This window comes from Gadus chalcogrammus, chromosome 16, assembly GCF_026213295.1.
Source record: "Gadus chalcogrammus isolate NIFS_2021 chromosome 16, NIFS_Gcha_1.0, whole genome shotgun sequence".
NCBI classification, from domain to species: Eukaryota; Metazoa; Chordata; class Actinopteri; order Gadiformes; family Gadidae; genus Gadus; species Gadus chalcogrammus.
Window position 1 is genome coordinate 15480958 of NC_079427.1, and position 24079 is coordinate 15505036.

A 24079-nucleotide genomic window follows, 5' to 3' on the forward strand; every position below is an offset into this window, starting at 1 on the left:
TATGCAACACACTTTAGCGTCCCTCGGAGAGAAGGCTCCGATTAGAGCGGTTCGCCGGCAATTTATCCTATTGCAGTCCACTCGCCGATTTTAGGCTTCAGTGACTGTGCTATTGCTTTTATACAACTGTTAAAATTATGGCAAAATGACTCGACACACACTCACTAGTAAAATACGGTTGTATTCTTTGACCCTTTCCACTTCAAGGCGCGGAGTGATACTTTCACAACATGATTGGGCGTCATAGCAGTTTATGTATACGCTCATTATACAACAGTTAGGAACCAATCAGATCGCTGGATTCAGGCCCCCCGTTGTATAAATAATGTATAATAATCAAGCGATTAAATATTTTAATCGCTTGACAGCACTAATATATATATATATATCCTGAACAGAAACGTTCTGAAATATATGTATTATTATTTTGATCTTATTTTTGACTTATTATTTTTATTTAAAGTATTATATTTTCACATTATAAAAAAATATTGCATTTAAAATGCTACAGTTTACCTCAATAAATGAATGCCTAAAAGACAATTATAGTGTCCATAAGACAGTTTATTTAATTCATTGGTTATGGCCTGACGGTTCCCGGGGTCTTAGTGACCGCTGCGTGAGTTTGGCCTGAGCTGGCCCCCCATCGCAATAATGTCCTGGCCCCTGAACACATATTACCATGTTTTAAAAACGGTTTATGGTTTGCTGGCACTTATATTTATTGTAATAATATAATGCAGTGTCTGCAGAAAATGTGGTGAGTTTTTGTAGTGCAAAGTGAGGTTGGACATCATGCACACGGTCACCACAATGTAAACATGCACACCGTTTTCAAAAAGTCAAATAATTTGAAACAAATAAAGTAAAAAATAAGTTAAACAAATAGATAATGGATAACGTTTGAACAAAGCCATAATGTTTGTGAAAATAGGTGTAATGATGTATAAGAGGTTTATAAAAATGTTGAATAGCTGGACTAAATGTGCGAAATATGAAAAGTTGTAATGAGGCGTACTTAGTCTGACCCTTCAGTGTTCTTTGGTTTTTGGTTGAGTGATCATTACTGGACGTGTGGGCAGCCCCACCTGACAGCTACCAGCCTACTCACCAGCACTTCTACCTCACCCCCATGGGCATTGGGCACTCATGGGCCCAAGCCATTTCCAAACAATCTAACAATATGCACTCCGAACCATCCCTAGCAGGAGTGATCCCTCTTTCTGCTTTCCTTCCCAATATTCTTCCATGATAATTAAGGAAGTGTTTCCTTGCTCCTTGGGGGGCAAAGCAGAGGGGATCTTTAAATGTGGCCACAAAACCCTTTGAGAATCTAACTGTGTGATTAAGGGCTACATAAAACAGTGAATTGTCTTGAGTTCATGCACTACAAGAGCAACAACAACAGCAACAACCATTTGTTGTGTTTTAATTAAAGGGTTTGTTGTTCTGTTGAAACAATGGATCAATTCAATTGTAGCATCTGTCTTCTAGAGGTGTCCGCATTGATGTGTTAGTTTTTACTTTGGGATTAAATATTTACCAAAATTAGGTTACACAAAAGTAGCAGCAGAATAAATTGCTTAAGTGAAGACACTTACGTTAATGGATTTCCTAAACATTAGGTGTTTCAATTCAACACTTAATTTTGTTTTTACAATAACTTTGAACATAAAAAATATATTTGTAACTATATTTGTCTATAAGATACTCCAAATTGTAAAAGGCCTTTATATTTAGTAAGTAAATAATTCAACTTCACTAATTTGTCTGTCTGTGTGTGTGTGTGTGTGTGCGTGTGTGTGTGTGTGTGTGTGTGTGTGTGTGTGTGTGTGGTGTGTGGTGTGTGTGTGTGTGTGTGGTGTGTGTGTGTGTGTGTGTGTGTGTGTGTGTGTGTGTGTGTGTGTGTGTGTGTGTGTGTGTGGTGTGTGCGGTGTGTTTTTCAAAAGCAAGCAATATATTAATATACCCTGAAAAAATTGAAAGACACATGACATCAGAGAAAGTTAATATCTTGTTTTTATTTTTCCACTTAGCCAATTTGTTTTTCTCAAAGAATTCTGCAAGGGAAGTGTGCTCTGCATCAACACCTTTAGCAGTTAGCCTCACTATCCCACTACCACCAGCAGAGGGCGCTGTTTCTCCTCTAATGGGTAATGGGCAATTTCATTCCATCAAAATAGCTTGTTCTTTGGCATCTGCTCTTTCGTTATTAATCTTTTGTAATGGCACAGCTTAAGGGAATGTAAACACAGCAGAAGTGTCAGGTCTGACAGAACGGCCCAAGCCCTAAAATGATCGGAGGAAGGAAGAGGAGAAGATGGTAGAGGGACAGAAGAGAGGGACGGGGAGGATGCTGGGCTCACTGCTGGATTCTGCGCAGTGACTGCAGCTGGGAGGTCTGAGCATGGGAACCCCACTCCCTGTAGTGTTTGTACTCTCCACCATGACGGTCACACTCCATGATGTACTGGTAACCACGGTAACCTGGGAACTGGTAGCACACCCAGCTGAAAGATAGAGGGTATAGGACCAGGAAGGAGGAAGGGATCATTGCAATGATAATATTGAATGCAGAACCAGCATATACTTTTTTTTTTTAAATAGAGCTGCTTTAGATAACTATACTGCATTTCATCTTGATGTACATTGACTTTGCTCCGGTTGGTGTCTACGTAGCACATTGTACTTTGATCGAGGAATACCATAAGACACTAGACACAACCCATAAAATATAGTTAAATATATTGGTGGAAGTAAAAAAAGATAACGCTAAATTATTATGCAATCGAAACCCATTGGTTTTCTGGACTACCACTTTCAATGTTTTTGCGTTCATAAGAAAATAAGGATACATTTCCACACAACTGAATGAGAGCGACACTTCAGGTGGACGGATACTCACGCTCCACTTTGCACCTGCATGGACCCAATCTCATTGTTGGCCCAGCCCATGGCCTGGAGGGAGGGGTAGTCGTCGTTCATCTCCCACTGCTTGCCAATGAAGTTCTCCTTCTCGAACACCACCATCTTAGACTCCTTGTGGCTCTGGAAGGAAAGGTGCACAGAGACCAGAATTTACACTTCCACGTAGGATGAATTCTGGACAGCACCAGATTATTCAGTCTGATGTTGAGAATGGGACTCTAAATAATATTATTTTAATCGATAATATGAAACAAAGAAACGTCTTGGCATTTCCTCCAAACATGATGAGCAGAGGAAATGCAAATGTTTTATTTTTGGGACTCCATGAACAGCAAACGGGCGGCAGAAAGGAAGCGCCTGAGGTCCATGCCGATACTCACTGCAGAGCAGATGGGGCGGAAGGACATCATCCTCTCGATGTGGTAGGCGTTGCTGCCACTCCAGGACTCCCAGCGAGGGTACTCTCCCCTCTCCAGGACGAACTGCTGCCCGTTGAAGCTGGAGTGCTCATAGCCCACCCAGCTACGTACACACGCATGCACACGGAGAGACGTAGAGACAGAGGATATGAGTGGAGGCTGCAGAACGGGAGGCTGCGTCTGTGAGTTGCTGAAGGCATTGAGTTGGCTTATCAAATATGAATTCATACTATTTAAGACCATGAGCAGAAGCTTTTCCTCAGGGGTAACTTTAGCTTGTTTTTGACATGGCTTATTAATGAGCCCAGCCGATTGGAGTTATGCCCATCGCTCAGTCATGCCTACGGGCAGACTGAACGCACCTCCTACCCATTGGCATCGGCACACTACATCTAGACATGAATGAAGTTTATATTATATGTCTTATCCATGTAGAGGTGCTGTTTTATGTGTGCATGCTGTCCTATAGCGTGTCTTCAGAGCATCAGACTGGACTCACGCTCCACACTCGACCTTCAGGGAACGGATGTTGTCGAAGCCACACTCCATGGCGTTCTGACATGAAGCGGTGAACTCCATGCGCTTGCCCTGGAAGTGCTCCTGGTCGTACACAGTGATCTAGAGAACACACGCGTACGGAATGACACATTGAACCTGCATACCCTGATTGGTGTAACCTTATACCTCTATTGAATCATTAACATTATTAAAAACACATACCTTCCATGGTCCCATTGGGTTGGGATTAGTCAAAGCCATTCTGTCACAACTCTTGTTCTGATTAATCTGCAGTGGAAAGAGAGGAATTACAAATTAGCCTACTTGCAAATATAAGGGTGTATGGGTGGTGTCGTTGATGTCCTTATACATAGGGCTATGAGGAAGTTAATCTGAGACAATGCAATAGAAGCCAAATGAAGCTGTGGAAAATCCTACATCCATGCAACATTGCAAAGCTAATCTGGGATATTGTCAAATGTGGAAAGTAAGTCAAATGCAATTGAATGAATATGCTCCACTATAACATAATTTACAAATGACGTGTAAAATAAAAGCTTGTTTTAATTAATAGCCAAAGTGCAAAGCATATGTCAATTGTACCTTTACTGAAACGGAATCGTTAATACTGTTGCCCTCTAAGGTTAAAAACGAAGCAATGTCAATACTATCATCCATCCAGAGGTGTCACTAGTAGATCAAGCCATAAAACAGCACCTCCCTCTACGTGCTAAAGGCTCGACAAAAACGACAAAGACACCTGACGTCCAATTATAACCTGACAGTGGCGTGCCTCTCGTGCTAAGAGCTGAACGATGTGAAGGGGCCTTACCTGAATTGGTGCACAGTGCTCAGAGTCAAACCATGTCCTGACCTGCGGACATCACAGGTCTATTTATACATGTCGGTCCTGGAAGCCCAGCAGGCCTGGGGCTCGGGGAAGGAGTCAGCACATTGCTTGGCTGTCCATTGTCTAGGACTGAGCCACCGGGCTTTGGGTTGTTGGCTGCAGGGACTGACCACAGGGCACGGTGCCCAGAGCCGGTGTGGCCATCCAGACCCAAACACGTCCAGAAAATATCCCCTCACAGTCTCTTACCAGCACAGGAAGGAGGAGGAGGAGAAAAACATCAGTACGCAAAATATTAGAAATAAGGGAAAGGAGGGGCATATTAGTATAGCATACATTCAATGGTAATGATAGTAAAACAGTAAATAGTGGCTAACAGTGGGAGGTTCATGCAGACATTGTGATGGTACTCACACATCAATCTTGGCCCATCTCGTCACCCTGTCTTTACAATCTGAATGTGTGTGATCACCTCAGCTGACCTCACCCTTCTCCTTTCAGCTTTTCACGCATGTGCCTGAGCATGCCCAGCGCAGCCATGCGAGTAACATGCCTGTAACACAAAGGCCCGCCTCCCTACCAAGAGAATGCTACACACACACAGATAGACACACACACACACACAAACACACACACAAACACACACACACACACACACACACACACACAGTCATATGTACGTCCGTATGTACGTACACACACACACACACACACACACACACACACACACACACACACACACACACACACACACACACACACACACACACACACACACAGACAGACAGACAGACAGACAGACAGACAGACAGACAGACAGACAGACAGACAGACAGACAGACAGACACACACGCAAACGCAAACGCACACACATCACATGCAGGAGGCGTATCCCAGGCAGGGATCATGCATTGTTTCAATCTAATGTTGAATAAATAAATAGATCATATAAATTGATTTTGTGGAATGTGTTGACAGGCAATTATAGCATATAGTGTTACCTTGGGAATCTTTGGATTTTAATGATTGCCTCATTTGATTCGATTATTTTTCACAATATAGAATGTCAACGAAATTACATTAAAAACATCTAAATGTTTTTAGTTTTACAAATTGTGTTGTCTGTGTTGTCTGAATATATAAATCTGACAATACGTCTAACATCACCATACATACAACATACATGATCAGAATCGGATCATAGCATTACTTTTGACAAAAAAACAATGACAACATGTGCAACTAACATTTGCCTTGACAAATAAATCCAACATAAAGTAACATACTAAAAAGGTAGTGGGTCCAATTCTTGCACATAATCGTGACTGCTTGTAGTTGTACCGATGCATACATCCACCGTCAACATATGCTTTGCTGTGAGTATGTATTGGAAGGCATATGCTCCCATGATGAAATGAGGGACAAACCCACCAGAGGTTACTACAGAATAGAGGGGAGGCCCCCTGAGGTCAGCACATTAACACACACACGGATCAAAGGCTTTGAGCCCAGCCACCGCACAATGGCACCGGCCCAAAAAGAGAGACAGACAATGGGGTCCTGCTGGAGACAATACAAAACACAGAAATGATGAAATAAACACACAGGAAAAGAGAATGGGAACATAGCTAGGAAATCAAAAGTAACAATGTAACAATAAATAAATACACATACACACAAAAACATATTAGCAGGAGTAAGAATAAGCTTTGTTAATTTGATTCAATGATGTGTGCGTGTGTGTGTGTGTGTGTGTGTGGTGTGTGTGTGTGTGTGTGTGTGTGTGTGTGTGTGTGTGTGTGTGTGTGTGTGTGTGTGTGTGTGTGTGTGTGTGTGTGTGTGTGTGTGTGTGTGTTGGAATGTGGGTGGGCACATTTGGGTGTGTGCGCACGTGGGTGTGCATTTATGTGTTTGTGTGTGTGTGTGTGTGTGTGTGTGTGTGTGTGTGTGTGTGTGTGTGTGTGTGTGTGTGTGTGTGTGTGTGTGTGTGTGTGTGTGTGTGTGTGTGTGTGTGTGTGTGCGTGCGTGTGTGTCTGTGTGTGTGCGTGTGTGTGTTTGTGTGTGGACTGTGCTCCAGGTTTAAATGAGATGTGTGTGTTTCTGCTGACAGTGAGTCCCCACTGTTGCACAACAAAACAAGCGGTTGTGTCAGCGGTAGTGAGTCACTAGTGAACAGCGTGACCCATGACCCCTCTCATCTCCCCACCCCCCCCCCCCCCCCCCACAATGCACCCAATTCCTCTCAGCCAATCAGGAGAGAGATTGCATGGAGCTATAGAACCTGGTTGGATATGTAATGTACATATATATATCCCTCCCCAAGCAGCCAAAGTACATCACTTCCCTACCATCGATCGCTTTGAACGCACACTGCTCTGTAAGTTTCAGCTCAATTCAGCTCTGTAGCTCTCCTCTCAGAAAGACTTATTGGATTTGGAACTAAATATATATTGAGTGGATAGTCGAAATGTGATCTATTTGTGAATCTATAATTAAAGCTTCATTCTTAGCAAATAGAAAGGATCTTTCGGTATTTCTCGATTTCGGACTGTGGAGTTGGAATATTGCCGTCAAATGTTTGTTTGGCGGGAAAGGTCAGGTGTAGGACAGTTTATATAACTGTCACATAATGTTGAGGTTGTAAATAATGGTGTTTGACCGAACACTGGAAAATTCGTACAATTTATGGATGGAATATGGAATATAACACATTCAGGAAGTTCAATCTTTGGCCTACTCCAATTTAAGGAAAATTAAACATAGCATCTATTTTCTACTTTGACCATTGAACACACACACCATTGACAAATTTAGGAGTTGAAAATAAGACCCGAAATTCCACTGTAGGAGGCATATCGCTCAAACATGCCTAACCTGTCTAAGATATATATGCATAAACACTGCTGTAAAACACAGTGACTGATATTTGCATGCTTTTTCAATAATACTTTAAAACAGTGGCCAGAATATACACGTCTAGTAACCGGCAGTTCCCCTGTCTCTGCTCCCCAGACTAGATCACATCATGTCTCATACTGGAGCTCAGGGTAGCATGGGCAGCTCCTCCGCCATGGGGATGCGCTCTCACAAGGTAGGTCCCGCTCCTCCCACATCCACCCTCCGCTCATCCTCCTTACCCGAAGCCATGGGACTCCGCTTGAGAGCAACAGGGAGTGACGTGTTCATTCTGGTCCCCAGATGTACGTCTACGAGTACGAGAACTTCCAGGGCCGCAGGATGGACCTCAGCGCCGAGTGCCGCAACCTGTGCGAGAAGAACTTCGACAAGATCGGATCCATCAGGGTGGAGTGTGGACCGTGAGTCAGCCAGTACCATCAACCCTCAAACCGCCACCGCTCCTCAAAAACAGGGTTTGGGATCATTCTGAGCCTGTGTGCATTTGAATGTTGTTTGTATTCATCCTTATGTCCTTGTTCCCCCCCCCTCCTCCTCTTCACCAGCTGGGTGGGTTATGAGATGCAGAACATGGGCGGAGAGATGTTCATGCTGGAGAAGGGAGAGTACCCCCGCTGGGATACCTGGTCCAACAGCTACAGGTGTGACCGCATGATGTCCGTCAGGCCCGTCCGCATGGTGAGTCATTCTGCTCCCTTTGTCCGTTGTGGGTTTGTGTTGCGTTTTTCTTTCCTCCTATCCAATCGTTCATTCCTCCATTGCTTCTTCGATGAATGCATCAAAACATTCCTCAATAAACATCTGCCACATCTGGACGTTTCTTTAGTGGTAGGTGTGATGATGTTTGAATGAGGTTGTGAGGCTCAAATGAAAAATGATAGAAAACAAAAGCTACATTTCCTCTGCCCCACCACTAATATGTTCTGGTGTAAACATCCTCAACGGTAAGGTGTAACCAACCTGCTCTTACGTTATGACCCCTGTAGGACCCCCAGGACCACAAGATCTGCCTGTACGAGTCCATGAACTTCGAGGGCCGCAAGATGGAGGTCAGCGACGAGGACATCCCCAGCCTGTGGTCTTACGGTTTCCAGGATCGTGTTTCTAGCATCCAGGTCACCGGTGGAACGTAAGCATCCTAGAAAATGCCATAGAATAAAATGACCAAAACAACGACTTGAAATCAAAACACCATGACCCACGCAATCGCTCACTCTCTCTCTCTCTTCAACAGCTGGGTGGGCTACCAGTACCCTGGCTACCGTGGCTACCAGTACGTGCTGGAGATGGGATCTTACAAGCAGTGGAACGAGTGGGGCGCCAACCACCCCCAGATCCAGTCCATGCGCCGAGTGAGGGACATGCAGACACACCGCAGGGGCTGCTTCGAGATGAGCAACTAAGAGACACGGCCGCAGCGGCAGGACAGAGGCGCCAGGGTGCCGCCGCCCTGGAGGACAGCCTGGGACCTGTGTTCTGTAGAAAGACTTTTCAGGGTGACAGCGGGAAAAGTGACAGCAAAGCTCTTTGTCTGAAGACCTCACACCATTTTAGCACAAATATGCATTTCAGAGAACGAAGGGGAAGGGATACGTGGAATTGGGCAGATGGAGTTGTTAAAATCGTTTGTGTTTATTAACGCAACCTGATTTTTTTTTTTACATCTGCTTCTGAGAATGCGTTTCTTGCTGTATTTATAGAGGAACCATGAGCCTGTTCTTGAAATTGTTCTCCTTCGACTGAGATGCACCGAGTTTAAGGGATGGACACTTAAGTCACTTACTTCACACCTTACACTACCATGGACAGCTCTCAGCCTTCCTCAACCCTCCTGCATTACAATCGTCATGCAGAAAGGGGGCAGTATACCCTAACGGTCTCTGGTCCATCAGCGCAACTACAGAACCTCGACATCTAGAGTCGTTGATGTAGTGTTAAGCCTGTGGTTCAGGCCTGTTACATACTGCTGTTCAAGGTAGTTTTCACACCTGTTACGATCTTTTGGCTGACCTCCTCCACCTCATTGATGAGGCAGGACCATTAGAATCGTATTTTACACTTTCTCAGGGATGCTGGCATCTGGAAAGCAACTTTCCACTGAAAATGAATTAAATTAATGAAATAAAAAACATTATGAAGAAAACACTTTCTGTATCATTGGATTTTCTGTTTCATATTTACAACACATCTTCGATTGTCTTCAAACAATTGTATATTTAATTGAGCAGAAAATATAAATTCCCTATGAAATTACATTAATTAAAAACAGATATAGGCCTATAAATAGCAACAGCAACTAACGCAACAATAAGATTATATATAAGCGAAATAAATTAAAACTTAAATAATGATCGATCCTTAAGCAAGAAAATACCTAATACCTTACATAAAAGGTATAGAAGCTATAGTGTGAAAAATGTCAGTATGATCTACGAAAGGATGGCGAAAGGATGGTGAGCGGGCAGCCTATCACCGCTTGAGCTGCTGGTTGCCCCACCAGGCGGCCACTCCGAGCGCTGCAGGAGTGAGGTGCATCGGGCAGACGTAGCCAACCAAATCAGGGTCAGTCGGTTTTTAAGGAGCCAAACGGACTAAGATTAAATACCTGTTACGAGACGAACGGCCTGCTTGAGTCGAGCTCGGAGCCCTGGTGCTGATTAGCATCCATAGCAGATCGGGAGGAAGGGGGAGGAGGCACGGAGAATGAGCTATTCTTGTAACAGCTCAGAAGCTGTGTGTATTAACAGCTCCAACTCCACTAAATCGGCCCGAGCTAATACGTCTAGTGGTGGCGACGGAGGCACCGAGAGCACCAGCAAACCTTGTCCCGATCGGCTGCAGCAAAACGCGCCCGCAGAAATGAAAGTGAAACAAGGCTGCAATTCGGACACGGGTGTGCCGAGCACCAAGGAAGATGAATTGCTCACAAATTCTATCATCTCGCCCGATGATGTGCTCGGGCTACAGAAGATCACCCAAAGTAAGTGAACTAACATTAGTTTAACAAGGATGGCTGGTCAATGCTTCTATATATTCGATCGTATATATATATCGTACAATAGTCGAGAATCCATGGTGCCCCTCGACCAGCTGGGGGGGGTCTTTAAGTGTCCATATTCTGCCATCTGGTTCAGAACGGTTCATGCGTCTGATTCATGAGTGGCAGGGTACGTCGATACCATGGACAGCGACACTAGGAGCTGGAGGACGTACTAAAGGGCAAGTCGTTCTGTGACGTTAGATATATCACAGTAAGGAGTAACAGCTTGTTGAGTGATCCCCCTCCCACCCCCCCTTCTCCTCGCGTATAGGTCCATAACTTGCACGACATGGGGACAGCTTAGTTACCCTGTTTAGTATCATCCTCACGAAAAACTGCTCGAGATGGTCAGTGAAAAGCCTGCAATATATTTAAACTAAGAACATTAATTAGGGATTAAATAATACGTCAGTGATCATTGTATCAAAATGTCCCTTAAAAACGGCCCATTGTCGGACTTGTCTGCCATATTGAGCAGTGGAACATTTAATTTCCTGAGGTCAGTGGAACACTTCATTTCACTTCAGAGCAGTGACCAGCAGTCAGCCTATCACCAACAGAGTGGCCCGGGATAACACACACACACACACACACACACACACACACACACACACACGCACACACACACACACACACACACACACACACACACACACACACACACACACACACACACACACACACACACACACACACACAAACACAAGCATCTCCCCATGGCACAAATCTATGAAAGCGTGGCAACACAATTGTGCTCACACATAGGCATGCACACAAGCCAACACACACATACACACACACACACACACACACACACACACACACACACAAACACACACACACACACACACACACACACACACACACACACACACACACACACACACACACACACACGTACACACTCACACAAACAAACACAAAGACACACACACACACACACACACACACACACACACACACACACACACACACACACACACACACACACACACATGGCCCTGATGGTTGAGGGACCCCTTGGTGGAAATACATTAGCAGAACTGCAGCAGTGAGATATAAAAAAAAACGATGGCAGAGTATAATGGCATAGTATTATCTCTACTCTCATGTGACACATTGGAAATTGTGGCATTTTGTATGACCAGATAAGCTTCAGTTCATTTATGATGTCGGAATCCAAACAGAATGTGTTGTTGTTAAACCCGCGGCTGCCATGTTGGAATTGGAACAACTGGATTGGCGAAAAAGGATGTTAGTTCACCTTTCATCCTCTGTCAAATTGAATGCACAACACAACACATCAAAATCTCTTCCCCAGAACACTTCCCAGTGTTGTTACGTTCAAAGTTTTTTGATATTAAAGACAATTCAAATTAATATGAAGTCCTGTTGAAAACTGTCGCTCAAATAGTTGTACAAAATGTACAATTGAATACCAGCCCCTACAGAAGCCTTCTTTTGCCCTCTATCTGAGAAAAAGATGAGTCGGTGTGGGCTGGATGCTCATAGTATGTGTGTGTGCAGTGTGTGCGTGTGTGTTTGTGTTTGTGTTTGTTTGTGCGCACCCTTGAGTATTACCATTGTATTGCAATATATATATATCTCTATATATATATCTCTATATATATATATATATGAATAAATGATATATATATATATATATATATATCTCAATATATATATATATATATTATTTTTGATATTCTTATAAAGCAGTAGTATATACTATAAAGTAGCAGCATGCAGTAATATCCTCATCTTGTCATGGTTCCCTCCAAGATTCTCGTTGCACTGGTAAGAGATGTAGCCTTAAGACCTTAGCACCAGGCTGGGTATTACTGCTGGGCCAGAGATCACACTCAACCCACCACAGCACAGACCCGCTGGCTTTGTGACGCCATTAAACTACAGAAGGTACAGAACATTGTCCCGCACAGACATAAAATACAGTCAGGTGTTTACCATCCCCTCCTTCGACAACCTAATAAATCCACTGTGATGGTAGTACAAATCTTCGGGCAACCAGCAGGGAAGTAAACTATACTGGCTTATGATGTCCTGAAGTCACACCATCTCCATCTCAAACACCAGACAGCAGAATAGAGGCAACGGCCGAGGGGGGGTGGTTTCCGGTAAGAAGATGAAAGGTTAAGAACACCATTGTTCAGAAATGTTTAAAACTGTAATGATTTATACGCAAACGGCTAACGATAACAGGAAGCTCTGGTTCTCATCGTAGCGCTTCCTCTCTTTCACTCTCTTTCACTCTATTTCCCTCTTTACTATCCTTCCCTCTTTCACTCTGGTTCACCATTTCACTCTGCTAAGACAGACATTGAAATGACTGTATTGCTTTCCTGGTTTCAATTTTTATTTATTTTGTATTTAATGTTTCATTGCAAAATACATGGAAATTGTTTTAGTAACAGTGTCAATTAAAAAAACAGCGTCATCAGGCCTTCAGTCAGAACACTGATTCATAAAAAGTGAGCCCATTTACAATCAGTACAAAAATACTATGTGGCGCATGAGAGGAGGTTTTAAACTAACATTATTTTAATAAATTAATAGAATACTATAATAAAATTAAAAATTAAATTTGGGCCTTGTCCTTCCTGGACACTTCTCATCTTCTAATTCCCATTCTGATCATGTGTCATATATTATAGAATTGAACCACAAACTCTTTTCTGATTGACAATTCAAACATTATGTTAAACAGCTTCACCCTGACCTATTAGGTCATTACTTTAATAGTTTTGGGAGAGCACATAAATTCTGCCTCTGAAACCATATCCAACTATATGTCCTCAGGCGGCACCAGGCATTGACAGCACAACGACCCTCTCGTCTATTCTCTCCTACAAGCTCGAGGAAGATAAGAGAATCAATCTCATCTGCATTCAGCTGCTAAAACCTTATCCTCTCCATGAACCTCACAGCATGCCAGTCACCTATAGGCGCCTGATATGAAAAGGAACAACCTCCTTTGCCATTGACATCTGCGCCCTGGTGTTATGCAGGGTTAACGCGTCCGGTCTCTCCCTACCGCCGTATCTTAGTCTGATCCAGGCTCCAACGCCAGCATATTTGCATGCATCTCCTTCGCATGTGTCGTAAACCAGCTGCCATAGTAATAATTTGTAGAGAAGAAGAAAAACATAATCTGGAGCCAAACCCTGTGGCAGAAAAGTCGCTAATTCTGGACCTAATCTCAGGGATTAAGGGCCTATAAACGGAAGCCTGCCGGGTCTGTATGAATGCTACTTGCGGATGTATGTTATGTCAGACATTATGTGCCTTTATAGCCACACATCATTCTAGAACATGTCTCCCCTTTGCAATGGCTGCCAAAGGGAATAACTGTCCTTGTGTTTATTTAATTAAGCATGTCTTCATATATCATGTACGTCTAAAGACCTGTGATTCGTTTCCTTAGTATGTTCTCTTACTGTAAACGTGAAGAACCGAAAACCATTTTGGAAACCATTCTGCCTACTGGAATATGTTCAAATATTTAAATGTCGGTTAACATGGAACCAATCCAATGGAGGTAAATTGTTGAGTTATGTCAGCGTTGCCTCATTCCCTTCCTTATTTACAGTATGGGCAAGCGCCAGAGACTTACCAAAAGCAAATCAATTCAACAAAAAAAAAATGCGACTTTGTGTCCCAGTCACTGAGCTGGTTGGTTCACAGCGGCCAGGTGGACGAGGAGGAGTGAAACGACAAGCTAATCCAGCTGGCACACCATCACAAGGAGGGTTGCTAGGTGACAGTGTTAAAGGAAGTGAAGTGGAGCACTTGACGTGTGCACGTTCAGAAAATCTGTGTGTGTGTGTGTGTGTGTGTGTGTGTGTGTGTGTGTGTGTGTGTGTGTGTGTGTGTGTGTGTGTGGGTGTGTGTGTGTGTGTGTGTGTGTGTGTGTGTGTGTGTGTGTGTGTGTGTGTGTGTGTGTGTGTGTGTGTGTGTGTGTGTGTGTGTGTGTGTGTGTGTGCAAATGTCTGCAAGTGTGGGCAAGTGTGTGTGCAAGTGTGTGTGTGTGTGTGTGTGTGTGTGTGTGTGTGTGTGTGTGTTTGTGTGTGTGTGTGTGTGTGTGTGTGTGTGTGTGTGTGTGTGTGTGTGTGTGTGTGTGTGTGTGTGTGTGTGTGTGTGTGTGTGTGCAAATGTCTGCAAGTGTGGGCAAGTGTGTGTGCAAGTGTGTGTGTGTGTGTGTGTGTGTGTGTGTGTGTGTGTGTGTGTGTGTGTGTGTGTGTGTGTGTGTGTGTGTGTGTGTATTTAAGTGTTTGTGTGCGTGCATATGTGTGTGTATGTGCAAGTGTCTGTGTGTGTTGGTACATGCACAGTTGTGTGAAGTGCATATGGAAAAATGTTTAGCCTCTTGCCAACCACAAAAACAACCCAGGCAGATGTTCAGAAAACCTGTTAGTATTGAATTGATTGGATAAAATGCATTTCCAGTCATATGATGAGGCGTGACATGAACTGATCTGTGTGATTATGTTTTACTAGGATGGGTTTCTCTTGCAGTCTGCCAAAGTTTTGGTTAAAGCGTGTTCTGAAAAAAAAAGCATCTCCTTTGTGTTTAATGTTTAATAACAGACGAAGAGACACAAAATGATCGATGGCAACAACAAACATGCATGCTTCAATGTCATATCTAACACTCTTAGAATTGTCAATGCTCTTGATACTGGATAAAGCCATAGGTGTTATATTTGTGTACAATTTTCAAATAGATAACAATGTCATTTGAACCTAAAGATAGTGAGGTTAACACTCAGATATACTGCAGCTAAAGATGTGTATTTTTATTTATGCATGGCCAATATCTCTTTAACTTTCTATCCCTCTCACTCTCTTTCACACTCTATCCCTCTCTTTCTCTTTATCCCTCTCTTTCCCTCTCTTTCACTCGCTTGTTCTCTCTCTAGCGCATGCATTTACATGCAAAGACATATATTTTCCTTGACAGTTGTTATCTCATCCAATATACTTTACTTTAGTCCTGTAGTTGATTTCTTGAGTAAATGTCAGTGTAGCTAGAACCTCAAATGATTTGACGTGACTTCCTGTATTGCATAATGACCAGAGGGCTCTGGTCAACAACACCACATGGTGGTGTTGTTGTTGCTGCCTGCTGTCAGCCTGTAAAGTCTGACATAGCATTTTGATAGAACAACTTAGAAGCTGACGGGTTGATAACGCTGTAAACATGCATGTTCTAGTCTTACATACCATACATACAACAATTGTAATCTTTATTTGAATAAGATGAAAGATTGGTGGCTGAGCTGGCTTATAATTATATATAATATTTCAGATGGCACAGTTAGAGATGCACCCTATATAGGATAGAAACATCGAGTCATTATAGAGCACAAATGTGTATGTGAGGCAACAGCATGGACCCTCTTTTTATTGTGTTTGCTAATTATTAATGCTAATCATGAAAATGATGTGATTCATATCATTCATCTGATAATTTTGAATCTTAATGAATTCCGGAGGCTGTGTTCTTTTATATCATAGGGCAACGTCCTTCTGCCTTGTGCCTTTCTGTTGAAATGTGCATTTCCTCTTATAGGAAATGCTTATTATTCTTGCCTTTTTTTCCTCCTTTTTTGTTAATGATTTAGCAGATGTAGCCTCCAGTCGGGCCCAGAGTTTTTTTCTTGCTCTCCAGTGTTATTATCAGAAGGATAAGCCGCCCATCGGAATAAGAAGCAGAACTAAAAGGCACTGCATCACACTGCAACCGCCTAACCCTCTTACAGTGTGGAGGCAACAGAGAAATAGTTGCCATTTGTGAGTCAGAGCGGCTTACATGGAGATCTGTTGACACCAAGTCCAGCAGGCATGTGATGTAGTCAGACCTCCCTTATTACCTCCTAGTTCAACTGGCTGAGATTTAACCAGTGAGAAGATCACGTAACAACTGGTGTCAGTGAAGACGACGCTCATTGCATGTAAAGAGCAACGTAGCGTAACGCATATGCTATAATACATTACTTTATCACCTGAGGGTCTACTGAAGATACACTCGCTGGAGTGTCACAGTATGAGATTAGTTTGCTTGAATAAAATGGGATATCAGATGAGACCAAATGGATAAATATGTGAATGTTGTAATGTGAAACAATAAAAATAAAATTGGGAGAAAGTTTGATACAGCTATTTTTCTTTTGGTGTATTATTTATGCTACCATTAATGTGTATTGTACATAGATTTTAAGTGAAGAGATGCCAATTTGGTGGAGAGCTGTTTTGATGATTATAATGATGATACCTCCGACCTTGGGCAGGATCTATGATCATTCGTAACGATCTACAACCAATAACCGTTAGCACTACGCTGGGAATTGAGTTTCTGGACGATCCAAATCCTTTAAAGAAACATGTGCACATACACAAACACACACACACACACACACAGTCTCAAATACACACACACATTCACACCTAACCTAAAAATATCCCCTAGAGATTGGCTAAAGCCTGTTTGGCCCATCTGCTTCCAAGCTCAACCGAAGGGAGAGAATGTGTGTGTGTGTGTGTGTGTGTGTGTGTGTGTGTGTGTGTGTGTGTGTGTGTGTGTGTGTGTGTGTGTGTGTGTGTGTGTGTGTGTGTGTGTGTGTGTGTTTGTGTGTGTGTGTGTGTGTGTGTGTGTGTGTGTGTGTGTGTGTGTGTGTGTGTGTGTGTTTGTGTGTGTGCATACGTGTGTGTGTGTGTGTGTGTGCGTGTGAGTTTATTGTGTATGTCAATCAATCCACGTGATGGTAAAACAATATAAGCCTCTTAGTTACTAATCCTACCCCGTCGGGAGCGGCAGTGGAGTCTCTATGTCCCTCTCTCTCTCTCTCTCTCTCTCTCTCTCTCTCTCCTCTCTCTCTCTCTCTCTCTCGCTCTCTCTCTCTCTCTCTCCTCTCTCTCTCTCTCTACTCTCTCTCTCTCTCTCCTCTCTCGCTCTCTCTCTTTCCTCTCTCTCTCTCTCTCTCTCTCTCTCCTCTCTCTCTCTCTCTCCTCTCTCTCTCTCTCTCGCTCTCTCTCTCTCTCTCTCTCTCTCTCTCTCTCTCTCCTCTCTCTCTCTCTCTCTCTCTCTCTCTCTCTCTCTCTCTCTCGCTCTCTCTCTCTCTCTCTCTCGCTCCTCTCTCTCTCTCTCTCTCTCTCTCGCTCTCTCTCTCTCTCTCTCCTCTCTCTCTCTCCTCTCTCTCTCTCTCTCTCTCTGTTTGTCTGGCTAACTCGCACAACACACATCCATATTGTTAATACAATTTCATGTTTTTTGTATTAGGGGTGTTCTCACCCTGGTGTGAGGTTCTGGCAGGGATAGAGCAGAGGTGGGATTACACTGGCCCTGGTAACCAGGAAAGGGTAGTTACGTCAACATCCCATCTTGAACTATTGGACCGGTGAAAATAGCCTTACCGTGCATTCACACCAAAAGCGCAGGCAGATTGATACAAAGTCAATGCAAAGACGGGAATTTATGCAAATCTTTCGCCTGCCAAGCTACAGGTATTATTGGATACAATATAGAGTGTTTTTGTTTAATACCCCATGATGATACATTTGACTTAGTCTTTGCACAGTTTTCTATGGGACAGATTAATCTATGAGTAGATGCATCTGTGAGACATAACATAGGGATGCAAGCTTACTACCAGCTGACCTAAGGGTGAATGATACTTAGTTCTTAAACACTCAAAGGACTAATCCCGTAACTTAGTCTAATAGCTTTTCGTGGTGTCATAGATGTATGGAAGAGTTCCATGCATTGAAACATATGATCACATTGAATACATGCTTGCTTGTCTGTTTTAGATTACCTCTGCTCCCCAGAGCAGAATGTCCACATGATCGACTTCACCAGGTTTAAGATCCGAGACATGGAGACCGGCACAGTACTGTTTGAGATTACCAAACCTCCAATGCCAGGTGAGATTGCTACCATAGCTGGAGAGGAAAAATGCCACAACATCAGTGATTGGTTGATCTTAGAAAAGTATTTTGTTGCATAAGAAACAGATACATTATTATTTAATTGAAACTTGAAATCAAACTAAAATGCAGTCAATGTTTTGTCCATTGTGGTAGTAGATCATGGTATTGGGTCACAGGTCAAAAAAATGGATTCAATGATATACTCTCATAGAAATAGATCATGTAATCCTTGTGTGTTTCTGTAGCGGGCTGTAGAAAGGGACTGTGACCCTAATGCTGGCCGGTTTGTTCGATACCAGTTCACACCGGCCTTCCTTCACCTACGGCAGGTTGGAGCCACGTAAGTTGGGACAACGAGTGATAGCATCCCATTGAAACCAAAAGGTGTGTTAGTGTGTGGCATAAAATTGTAGATGGGTCATATGGCGTTGGAAAAGCAGGTGTTAAATAACATTTTAATATATTGATAGAGAATGTGTTCAATCACAACAATAAAGAAAAAATGAATACCCATTCATCCACATTTCAATAGGCCTTCACCTCTTGTAGCTATGTTATCCAGGTGTTGTTAGTGTAAAGAAATTCTTAACAAACCTGATGACCTACATCATACTCCTAGCTTTTGCCAATAAATCAAAACATCAGAGTCAACTCCCTTAAATTTACTTGATGGAAAATAAACACTTATTGTACAACACTTGTTTACTTGTATGTATACTTTCTAACATATTGTCAGTATAACCAATCTTAATCACTACCATTTATTAATTCAAAACTATCCATGCATTTTCCAGACTTAGAAGTCTCAATGCTAACCCATTGGTATGCTATGTTTTACTGTGAACTGGTTGCACCGAGGACCCTTATCAAACAGCAGTGTACTCACGTTGTTCTCTCCTCTGCCAGGGTGGAGTTCACGGTGGGAGACACGCCCATCAACAACTTCCGGATGATCGAGAGGCACTACTTCCGCGAGCAGCTGCTGAAGAGCTTTGACTTTGAGTTTGGCTTCTGCATGCCCAGCAGCAAGAACACGTGTGAACACATCTACGAGTTCCCCGCGCTGTCTGAGGATATCAGTGAGTAGCTTGGCTGTACACACATGTGCGTGGGTGCGTATGCGTGCGTGTGTGTCTGTGCACAGTACACACAGACAAACATACACACACAGACACACACACACACACACACACACACACACACACACACACACACACACACACACACACACACACACACACACACACACACACACACACACACACACACAAGCTTCCAAAGACACACACAGAGATGCAAAAAAGAATAAAGCCATGTACAATAACAATACTAATACAGTAAAATAATTAAACGGTGTGTATTGTGACGTCTCTGAGTGTTTGTTCCTACCACCAGTGCGAGAGATGATCCTGCACCCTTATGAGACGCAGTCCGACAGCTTCTACTTTGTGGACAACCAGCTGGTGATGCACAACAAGGCCGACTACTCGTACAGCGGGGGGGCGTAGGGGCCCCGGCGTGACACCATGAGGATTATTATGATTATATCACTATTATTCTGCTCTGACTGACCCAATTCAGAATATAAGCCTGTGTCACCCACATGACAGCCGTATCACTCCATGATCCCTCTCTCACTCCATGACCCCTCTGTTGCCTCATGAACCTGTATCACACCATGTACCCTGTATCAGACCATGACCCCTGTATCGCTCCCTGACCCCCACATCGCCCTATGACCCCTGTATCACACCATGTACCCTGTATCAGACCATGACCCCCACATCGCCCCATGACCCCTGTATCACACCATGTACCCTGTATCAGACCATGACCCCCACATCGCCCCATGACCCCTGTATCACACCATGTACCCTGTATCAGACCTTGACCCCCACATCGCCCCATGACCCCTGTATCACTCCATGTACCCTGTATCAGACCATGACCCCCACATCGCCCCAAGACCCATGTATCACACCATGTACCCTGTATCAGACCATGACCCCTGTATCCCTCCATGACCCTGTATCCCTCTGTGACCCCTGTATCACTCCTTGTTATTCTAGCGCTAAACAAAATCCAACTGTATAGAAAACCAGCGGTTGAGGACTTCCAAGAGATGAGCGCATGCTTAATTCAGTTAACAATGACATCACCTCTTCCACCGTCCCCCCGCCACATCCTGGTGGATGCCCTTAAAAACAGACTCTGTCCTATGGTATTTGTTAGTTTGCCTTAGTGTGTTTGCATACAGTAAGTATCCGTGTGTGCAATCGTATGTATGCAGACACACAGAGACACAAAGTCATAGTATAGCCATAGTGTGTGTCTTCTTAGTGGGTTTTACTTATTGTAGGTTCAATGTCCTGTTGACCAGCAGAGGAGGCAGTGAGGTGGAAGGTGAAACCATAAAGCTAGGTGTGTGTCGCCTTCATCCTCAACCCACCTCTCACATCCCAGATCAACAGCATTGCTTTTGTTCTTCTTACTCCTAAGGGAAGCTTGTCTTTGGTCAAATATCTAGAGGGCGCATGGAGAGGAACATGTTCACTTACTCATGGTTTTTCAACATTGGAGTAGGGCGAAGGTCAGGTCACATAGATGTCAGGGTATCACAGAGAAAGGGGAGGTACTTTGTTGATGTGGATATCTTGTCAGGTCTTTATTCTTACAGTAGGATGTCAAAAAGAGTTTTAAATAGACGTTTTGTATAGTCAGATCAAATGAATAGTTAATGGTCAAAATCTGACGCCTGTTTTGATATCCAGTGCATATTCAGTATTAATAAAAAACTATTTTATTTATATTAAATGTGATTAATATATAATGTATTTAAAAAAAGACATGTACATTTGGACAGTTTCGATTCCATCACTGCAATAAACGTGTGATTTTTTGGAAGTTTGTGTTTCTCTTTTCCATGATGACCGCGTACACAAACCTAAAAAAATATCAACATAACAAAACATAACAAAAAAATATAGGCAAAGTGCAGACTTGAATGATTTCTGCTACAAATGTACAAATGGACTAAATAAATTCATGGAAGAATGGACTCAAATTGTATGTTGTACTGCAAAAACATTTAGTAAAATTCTTAAGAGGTTATTGAGGTGTTACAGTAAAGTGGGTTGGATAAGAAATGCCCCCCAAAAGTATAAAACAATTGAAGATTTGTTGTTCATCAAACTGATTTGATCAACAGGTACACAAATATATTTGACTTGACTTAACCCACATAGCATTGCAAAGATTAAATTGGCTTTCTTACAATGAAAACAGAGAAACAGAAATGACAGAATTGACATTGGATTTACATTGTTGAGATAATGCTAAGAGGAGTTGGTTATCGAAAAAGTGCTGAATGGAGTGCCAGCAGCATCGTCTATGTTTAATCTATTTTTTCAGTAATGCGGGTGCATCTAAGTCCTCCCTACCACATCTCCTATTTTCTATATTAAGGTAATAGGAGTTGGGCATGAAGTCAAATAACCCGCCAAGCTCTCCACCCCTGAATACGTCATGGGATATAGGATGTGGTGCTGCTCAGCGACTTCCCCACTGTCCAAGGGGCCGTCCAATACCACCCTTTCTTTCCCTAGACCAATGGCAATGTCCTGTGAGGTTTGATTGACAGAGGCCTGTAGACTGTGATTTTGGATGTGGTCAATGGGAATTGAAAAGGTGGTGGTGGTGTTTGCCAGTGCATCGGGTACCAGGCTGTCGTCTCTCAATTCCTCCCACAAGTGTCCTAAATAAGGCAAAAAAAAACGGTATGTAACTAAAGTAAACAAGAGAAGACACATTAAAACCCACACCGTCATTGCATCGCATGGCCACAAGAGTTCACTGTTATTCAATTGGTATTCCCTTGGATCATTGCCATACCTTGGAGCTGCAGGTCCGTCAGACTGGGGTTGAGCGTGTCCACGTCGTAGCTGCCGTCCACCTCGAAGAGCCAGTCCTGCACACTCCCGGGGACGATGGCGTAGTCCGTGTGTGCCGAGGCGTGGTAGAGGGGCAGGGTCTTCCCGGAGCTCGGGCCCCCACAGGCCCCCGCGGGGCCGGAGAAGGGCTGCTGTCGGCAGGGGGGGTAAAGGGTTAAGCGGGGGGCCGCGGGGTGTGGGGGGGTGGGGTGGGTAAGATAGACACATTGCTGGGGAGGGGCCAGGAGGTGGGGGTAGTGGGCCGTCGCGGCGCAGGGTTCCCGGAGATCGGCAGGGTGGAGGGACATGCTCGTCCGGTCGTAGAGCGGGGAGCGTTTGGCTAGGGAGGGCTGGCGCTGTGAGATCTTCTCCGGCTTCTCCCTCAGGAGACGGTCCAGGTCTTCTGGGGGGAACCCAACGCAAACATGCACATGAAGTAGAATGAGGATTGATTTAAACCAAAACACCTTATATTGCCCCGCGACCCGACCCCAGATAAACTGATGAGGATGAGGACCTTATATCGCTATATCATATCGACGTAACTGTAGTTACAACTCAAGCCACTAGAGGCTGCTATCCTACATAGTGCAGGTTTAACCAATTGTGCTTGCGGTTTGCAGTTACCTGGCCTGGCCATGCTCTTGCGGACGGTGACGGGGTCTTTGCGACGCCACTTTTGGAGCTCCTCGTGCATCTTGTCCACCTTGGCCGGGTTGAGGGCCCAGAGGCAGCCCTTGCGGGAGGAGTTCCCATTCTTGTTCTCCACCTTCTCAAAGCACTTGTTCAGAGAGAGGTTGTGACGCACCGAATTCTTCCAACCGTCCGGAGCTGTCTAAATGAAGTGGAAGGCAATTCATGTTTGAGTGTGAGGTTCGCACACAGATTATAAGGAAAGAAGACAAGGCTAGGCAAGTTTGTTTATTTAGCACCCTTCAATCACAGAAGCACAGAAACACTGGCATCCCATGCTCGATTTAGAAAGGAATGATTGTGCAGCACCTTTTTTTCGTAGTTGATTGTCTCAGCCTTATTTGCAAATCATTTTGGATTCAAGTGTCTGTGAAATGCCAAATTGTTGGGGGGGGGAACGTTTATAAGAGGCTTTAACTTGTTGGATTTTTACTTAGAATAGCAGCCACGGTTAAACAACAGTATTCACACATGTTATGTAGAATTATCACAAATCCTTTATGATATTTTAAATACTGTATATCATGCAGTATGAGGGGGAAATATGAGGCTTGGGTTTCATTAATTAAATCAAATATAAGAAACTAAATGTATAATGTAAAATACTACTTTGGAACAAGGAGAAGATCTTTTAACATAAAACCATACATTTCTTCTCTACATATATAAAATCATCAGTATCAAATCAGCTTCATTTGAGATTTAGTTCTATCAAGCAGTGAGGTTGCAGATTAACACAAACGAAATACCCCCCATCAAGCCCCATTGTGGCAGCGTTTTATAAAAGACGTGCCCCTTCTAGAGCCGTTTGTCCCTTCTGGGCTACTATAGAAACATGGCAATATACCGAGGACCTGCT

General features: G+C 43.5%; 3 protein-coding genes across 3 annotated transcripts; 2 read left to right on the forward strand and 1 right to left on the reverse strand.

Annotated features, from left to right (window-relative positions):
* Positions 1-2362: 2362 nt before the first annotated feature.
* Positions 2363-4753, reverse strand: cryba1a (crystallin, beta A1a). Its single transcript, XM_056611162.1, has 6 exons — positions 4678-4753; positions 4068-4133; positions 3847-3965; positions 3309-3450; positions 2906-3048; positions 2363-2510 (listed from the first exon to the last, which is right to left on the reverse strand). The coding sequence occupies exons 2-6, from the start codon at positions 4104-4106 to the stop codon at positions 2363-2365; spliced, it is 591 nt and encodes a 196-aa protein (XP_056467137.1). The 5' UTR covers positions 4107-4133; positions 4678-4753.
* A 2967-nt stretch (positions 4754-7720) lies between these two features.
* On the forward strand, positions 7721-9014 carry crybb1l3 (crystallin, beta B1, like 3). The gene is made up of 5 exons (XM_056611435.1): positions 7721-7786; positions 7894-8012; positions 8157-8289; positions 8598-8740; positions 8846-9014. Exons 1-5 carry the CDS (start codon positions 7721-7723, stop codon positions 9012-9014), a joined length of 630 nt encoding a protein of 209 aa, XP_056467410.1.
* A 1424-nt stretch (positions 9015-10438) lies between these two features.
* On the forward strand, positions 10439-20354 carry unc119a (unc-119 homolog a (C. elegans)). Its single transcript, XM_056611701.1, has 5 exons — positions 10439-10591; positions 18479-18606; positions 18862-18938; positions 19505-19677; positions 19994-20354. Exons 1-5 carry the CDS (start codon positions 10471-10473, stop codon positions 20104-20106), a joined length of 612 nt encoding a protein of 203 aa, XP_056467676.1. The 5' UTR covers positions 10439-10470; the 3' UTR covers positions 20107-20354.
* The last annotated feature ends 3725 nt before the right edge of the window (positions 20355-24079 follow it).